This window comes from Clupea harengus, unplaced genomic scaffold (assembly GCF_900700415.2).
Source record: "Clupea harengus unplaced genomic scaffold, Ch_v2.0.2, whole genome shotgun sequence".
Taxonomy (NCBI): Eukaryota; Metazoa; Chordata; class Actinopteri; order Clupeiformes; family Clupeidae; genus Clupea; species Clupea harengus.
Window position 1 is genome coordinate 69 of NW_024880301.1, and position 7,146 is coordinate 7,214.

The 7,146-nt window shown below is 43.8% G+C and overlaps 1 protein-coding gene across 1 annotated transcript; it reads right to left on the bottom strand.

Moving 5' to 3' along the window:
• Positions 1 to 853: 853 nt before the first annotated feature.
• On the bottom strand, positions 854 to 4,702 carry LOC122131823 (protein IQ-DOMAIN 14-like). The gene is made up of 6 exons (XM_042706513.1): positions 4,504 to 4,702; positions 2,991 to 4,129; positions 2,461 to 2,663; positions 1,906 to 2,113; positions 1,575 to 1,699; positions 854 to 1,211 (listed from the first exon to the last, which is right to left on the bottom strand). Exons 2-6 carry the CDS (start codon positions 4,116 to 4,118, stop codon positions 1,151 to 1,153), a joined length of 1,725 nt encoding a protein of 574 aa, XP_042562447.1. The 5' UTR covers positions 4,119 to 4,129; positions 4,504 to 4,702; the 3' UTR covers positions 854 to 1,150.
• Between the last annotated feature and the right edge of the window lie 2,444 nt (positions 4,703 to 7,146).

Below are 7,146 nucleotides of genomic sequence, written 5' to 3' on the forward strand. Positions count from 1 at the left end.
ACGAATTGTGTCTTTCAGGCAATAGCCACACTGTTACTAATAAACAGTACTCTGAAACACGTGAAACCTACGCCACAAAGTTGCTAACTAGCTGTCGCTAGCAAGAGTAACGTTAGCGTTTAATAGCGGTAGTTGATCACATCTGTAGAAGGCCAGTCTCAGCGTAACTCACATTCATATTTCTTGTTGATAGGAGGATATTTGGACTTAGTTGCTATCTGCTCTTCAGTGAGATCCAGTTCACGATCAGTCATTGTAAGTACTTGTTACAGGTTCACGTTGTCAGATAACAGTGGCTGCGCAGTTGCTGAGGATGTGATCATGTATCCATGTTTTGACCTCAGTTTTCAAAGTAAAAGTCAGTTTTCAGTTTTCTCCACCTGCACTAAGTTCAAATTGTTTGGTTCTGCTGTCCATTGAGCATGCACCTACATACAATTGTATACATACTTTTTATTTACATAAATATTTTAAATGATACTTTGACTTAGCAGAGCTTCTTCTTTGAAAATGACTGGTATTTCTTCTTGGGTATGGAGATTGTGTATTCCACAGCCACCTCTGATCACCAGGAAGTCAGTTAAGAGTGACTGAGTACACTGGTCCTCGGGGAATCGTACGCATATCTATGGGGACCGCAAGGATGGTGGACTGATGGGTGGTGTCCGACCCATTATGATGTGCTGTCTGGGTCAAAAAGGCCAGGGCCTTTTTTTTGTTCCAGTCCAGCCCTGCTAGATACAGGATTGTGTTTTCTGACAACACAAACTGCATACTGTACCCTTCAGACCTGAGATGCACAGTCCTTCCTATCATGTACAGGAGGCAGCTAAGAATTACAATCACGAGCATATTTCAATATACATCATTTAATAATATAATAATAATAATAATAATACATCAGGTTTATATAGCCCTTTAGATTAAAATCTTTTTCAGTAAAATATGTTTGGCAAAGTGCTCGGCAGGTTATGACTTTGTGATCAACAACAAACTATTTACAATTCATTCATGTTAAAACATCCCCAGTACAACCATACAGCAGGTTAGGCCCTAGTTGGCTTTTATTCATGTAGTTGACATTATGTCATACATTGATGACATGACAGTAACTGGCACCTGGGTAAACTGATCTTCCAGTAGTGACTGGTCACACGTCGTCTGCTCCATCACTGGCTCTGTCCGTATTCTCATCAACACTAATGCTACACCTGTGTAGAAAAGGCCTGTCTTGGTTAAATACATTCAAATGCAAGGGTATCAGGGGCCACTTTGTACATCTAAAATAGTAATAACTAAATATTTGTGATCAGTAGAATACATTTAGAAAAACAAATTCATACCTTCCCGCCTGCCACTAGAACTAAATGAAATGATGTGGAATGAAAACTGAATATTCTTTCCCTTAACATTCTACCTCCCCAGTTTCAGAATGCAACTAAGCAACACAAAGTCACATGTTACCCTGCTCTACAGGGAAGTGCATCTCTAACAAGATCACGAAAGGCATGCAATAAAATAAGATTGCTCTCATCTCTGTATGATGTTAGGCGTACTGAAATCAAGGTGGCTACCCATAAGACTGAAGCTCCAGTAGAAGGCTGTTCTTGAGCTGCTTCAGCTCTGTATTGGCCCTCCTCTGCATCTGGACCTCAGTCTTCAGTTCCCTCATACTCTCCTCCAGACAGGAGACGCTCTCCTGAAAAAGAATTTAAAGATTAAGAATATTTGATCATTCATTTATTCCTCTTATTTTAAAAAAAAGATCCCAAGTGAGTGGTTTTACAAGACAATCAATCCACCAGAGCAAAATACACACAAATCTATCTCATCCTTTTTCCCTCTCTCTCTCTCTCTCCCTCTCTCTCTCTCTCTCTCTCTCTCTCTCTCTCTCTGTCCTCATACCTTGTACCATGTGACACTCTCCTCCCTGTCCCGCTCCATCAGTGCGATTTTATGCTCCAGGCAGTGTCTTTGCAGTGTGAGCTTGTGTGTCTCTTCCTGTAGGGGTAGGAGACGAGTCTTCAGCTCCTCTGTGAGCCCCTTGCTCCTTCTCAGCACCTCCTCAGTGCACTGTCTGTGTCTTAACAGAGCCAGCAGACGGGGCTCATACCTGTGACATACACATACAGAGAAAACTGTAGTGACGATAACTAGAAGTCATTATAGACTTATTGGTTTGCAAGCCATATTTAAATATGAAGAAAGAGTGTAATCTTTCACCAGCTATAAATAACCTGAGCCTGGAACATGTCTGGTATGCCAATTAAGAAAAGATTCCCGGTACACGTCCAGAATCTATTCATGTTTTTACTTTATAAGGTCATTAGGGTAGAAAGCTTATTTATTATTATTATTAAATTACGTGGCATACATGACACAATATTCTACTGAGGACTCTGTCTTTGTAGGTGGTTCCTAACTAACTTCTATTTTCTCTCTTTTTAAAATGTCGAGTACCAGTCCTCCAGCGTCTTCATATTGCCACGTGTGTAGCGACTGAAGTCATTAGAGAAGCGTCGGCAGTGAGAGAGGTCACTCATGGTACGAGGGCGTCTGCGTCTCCTTAGGTTGTTTTGCACACTGTCCATTTGCTTTTTGTGGTCCTCCCGAAGCTGGGCCACCTCTTGTAAATGATCCAAGACATCGGACTGAAGCTCCTCCTAGTGGCAAAATTAGGTAAAACCACTCATATCCACCAGGGAGCACTGATGGTACATTTTTTGTGTAATATGCTAAGAAAGAAGGTAAACGTTTAAAACATTACAATGTCAAATCAGCATTACTGAAAAAAATTAAATAACCTTGAAGAACTATACTTGTGAAACACACAACAAAACACTCAGTTACAAGTATATGAATGCAGTTCTATTGGTTAATTTGGTCTTACATGTTTGAGGATGACTTTAGTGTGTATGTGGGGATGGTATCCCTGCTCTTTTTTTTTTTACCTGTGTATGAACTGTGTTACAGTATCTGCTCTAACCTACCTGCATTATGACAGACTGCGCCACCTCGTAGTGGAGTGCGGACAGCTCCACCTCGCTCTGGATGCTGTGCCTGGTCGCGCTGAACAGCTTCCTCTTCACCTGTTGCATCTCCTCCTGCAGCCGGAGCAGCTGCAGCTGCGCCCGTGTGAGGTGGCCATATGCCTGCACGAGCTCCGCCTGCAGTGTCTCCACCGCCTGCATCATGGGCTGCTCCAGCTGCAGCAGCTCGCGCACCAACGCATCCCGCCTGCGCTCCAGGACACCCACCTCCTCCAGGCACGCCTCGAAATGAGCGCTTACCTCCTCCGCCACTGCCCACTGGAGTGGAGGGGGAGTCTGTGCGGGCAGAGGCGCAAAGCAGAGCACAGATATGTGTACAGCTAGAGGAGCAGAAGGCTGCATGGGCATAGGGGGCCATGTCTGGGTTGGGTGAGGAGCAGACATCTGCCTGGGTAAAGAAGGGGATGCCTGGAGATGATCGGAGACAGCTTCTGTTTGGGAGGGCAGAGGAGCACGTTTCTGTCCAACGGTATTTACAGGTGAAGAAGCACAAGTCTGTGCCTGGATGGGAGTAAACATGCATGCTGGGTGGAGGGGAGGTGGAGAAGGAGAAGGAGAGCACTGCAATGGGAGATGAGGAGTCAGTTGCTCCGTGAGTGAAGCTGAGGTTTGTGCAGGGACACAGGCAGAGGTTTGCATGGGCACTGGAGCCGATGGTTCCATAGAGGGTGGAATGGAAGCCGATGGTTCCATAGAGGGTGGAATGGAAGCCGATGGTTCCATAGAGGGTGGAATGGAAGCCGATGGTTCCATAGTGGGTGGAATGGAAGCCGATGGTTCCATAGAGGGTGGAATGGAAGCCTGTGAAGACGGAGCAGATGTGACATTAGGCATCGTCTGTACAGGGGAGGGAGCACATGTCTCAACCAACAGAGAATGCACTGAGTCTGTGATGTGGACGTGCACCTGGTTACTCACTGTGATGTCCACTGTGTCCCCTGAGTCTGACGCTACCCCTCGAGTTGGCTGAGCCTCTCCCTCAAGCTCATTCCTCACAGAAGGCATCTGTTCTGCTGTCTTTCGCTCCTGACACACGTCCAGGGTCATGGCTGTCTTCGCCGTCTCCATTTAGTAGCAGGCTTGGCGGTGGGTAGAGGAAATTAGACTGAATAAGTCACAGCTATATCCACAGTCCCTGGTTCAGGATCGTTACAATTTCATTACAACCTCTCATTCTATACATCAATTGTATTATGTGACTCTATAAAGGGAAACGAAACCTGTTATACTCACAGACATCTAATCATCCATCTATTTACTAGCTTACTACAACGTCATGCTTCCCGACTTCCCAGAAAAACAATAAAACCAGTACTAACATGTGTCGAGGTGACGAGGACAAAACATTTTCTTTGCATACGGGCACCAAAAAAGTCAATGGTAACACACAGAAACATCACAATGGCATTAAAGATGTAGCCCTTTGTGGATTTAGCACGAGGCACACACTCACCCCTGGCACCGCTGTTCTGTTATGTAAAAATAGCCTCACTTCTGTTCAGATCTGAATAAAATTTCCAGTTGGATCCTTTGGTGTTTGTCTGAAAAATCTTAAAGAAGTGTCTGTGTTAGATACAGAGACTACAGGACACACACAGAGCGTTATCTTACCCCCTGTTTGTGTCTAGGACTGTGTGTATAAACTGTGTGTGTATAAATAAATACTGAGGGAGGGGTAGAAATTCTATCCTCCGCCACTGGGGAGGGCTCTTGTATTTTCTTCTCTCTCTGTCTTAGTGCACTGCACCCTCTCTCTACCTTTCCTTGTATCATTTCATTTCATCATAGCTTTGCTGTACCCTTTTACTTTGTCTTTCTTGCATACTTTGTCTCTCTTTGAATACTTTTATTTTTTCCCCTTTCTCTGTCATGTGTTCCTACTCATTAACTCACCCACGGGGAGGTCAGGGTGAGTGTGTGAGAGAGGGGGAATGAGGAGTGCTGTCCCAGTGCCGAGGTATTTTTGGACTTATTTATAGTCATGTGGGTGAGAGTCTGGACCCAGGAGACCTGGCTGTGTCTCCAAGAATGATTCACCCTCACAAGAATATCCCAAAACCAGGATGAAAACAATCAGGCCCCTGTAAGATAGACATAGGCTAGGACAAGTTGAATCAAAAGGACTGTGGCAACGGTATGCACACAGCACAAAAATCCAATGCCACACTCAAATAACCACGTAACAGTTGACAAACCTGATTTTACCCCATATATTACTGAGACTTGTCAACATCAGTATGCCACAGATATTCATGTAAATTACCTTAAGTATCGCACACATGTAATTGCTTGAATTGGCCACTCAATAAAATCATTTGACAACGGGAAACCGATACTGAGCAGTGGTCAATCAAAATCACGGCTCCTCTAGTTCTAGTGGGTGGTGCAGCTTCCTCAATTGTTTTGAAATTCCCTCTAGGCGGCGCTGAAATACAAAAGTAGCCTACATCACAAAACCACGGAAAAGGAGACAGCCCCCTCACCTGTGTGAATATAGCTCCAGGTGAATAGTTTAACATTGCTTCACTGAGTAGGAAACGAATATCAGCATGTGAATTAAAGCTAGCGCACACAGCAGGGTCCCGAAACGTTTTCCAGCCGAAGGAAATTAAGGAGACAAAAACGTGTGATATTTCTGTGTAAATGGACCTTCTGAGGGACTGGTTTACCTGATGAATCTGACGGAACGTTAAGAAGACTTAAAAGAAACCGTGTCTTGAAGATAATTCGGATGGATTATAATTAGTTTAGAATGCAAACAACCTATCCAACATACAAGGCGGAACGAAACTAACTTTTGAGGTATGTGAAGATGCTACTTGTAGGCAAAATCAAGTCGCGAAAAAAACAACTGATTAATCAAGAATCGTTGATCCTTTTGGTGTGATGTTTTTTAGTTGTTCCGCCATATCGTTTATGTTTAGTTACCAATCCATTCCTTGCGTCACATTGTCCTGTGTGGCGGAAAACAGGAAAAGTTTATACTCCATGATAATAATTGGGTAGATGGACGCTGTTATTTGGTTGAGCGACAAGAGATTCGTTTTACTTAATAGTGGGCAGGATTAGGAACAAGAATTTGGTGATGTTGGACTGCGAGGGCTCTGCAAGCCACATAGTTTCCTGTCTGGTGTTTCCAGTACATTTAGCCTGAAGGCTTAGGTAGGCTACTTACCGAGGGACCTAGACATCTTTGGGGGAAATATTGTTTTGGGAGAACGGGCACTCATCCCTACTACCTGACTTCGTGAGTTGAGCGTTGAGATTATTTATCCAACCCGGGCACTGGTTGTACATTAACCTGTGAGGTATCTCCATTCCTTTCTGAGGGCGTCTAGGCCACTCAAACATCTCCCTGCTTCTAATACCGGACTTTGATCTCTGTTGTTCGAAAATGTCAGTTTAACCAACGATGGTCAGCCCAACATGCCAGTGTCGTTTCCCCCTAGTATTTGACTGATGTGATATCGTCCTTGACTTGGAGTTGTAGATGTGCCGGATTTAACCTTTAATCATACTAGTCGTACCAGAAGGATACAAAAAGGTTGGAAGTGTTTGGCTGCTGTGATACTGTACCATGAGGATCAGTTTGAGCAAAATTAATGAGTGTGTCAACTGTCAAAGTTCTCTCTGTTCTCATTCTTAAACAGGGAGATGCTAGAGATGCAATACAGTACATTTGACTCACCACATGTGTGTACTTATGAGTGTACTTAAAGGTACAGTGAGTCGTTTTTAGTGGCATCTACTGGCAAGTACCTACAGTGGCCCTCAAGTGCCATAAAAACGTGAAGAGCCCTATCTCGAGACAATGTTTTAGCTTGTCTGTTCTGGGCTAGTGTAGAAACATGGCAGTGCAACATGGTGGACTCGGAAAGAGGACCCACTCCCTATGTAAATACGAAGGGCTCATTGTAAGCTAAAGAAAAAAAAACAATGAATCGTAGTTACAGGTCAATTATATACTAATGACAATTATGAATACTGTATTCCATTTTTACTAATGGATGCCACTAAAAACTACACATACTGTACCTTTAAATATAGAAAGCACAAGAGAAAGGAAATGTGAATATTCGGATAGAAGCTCTCTCTG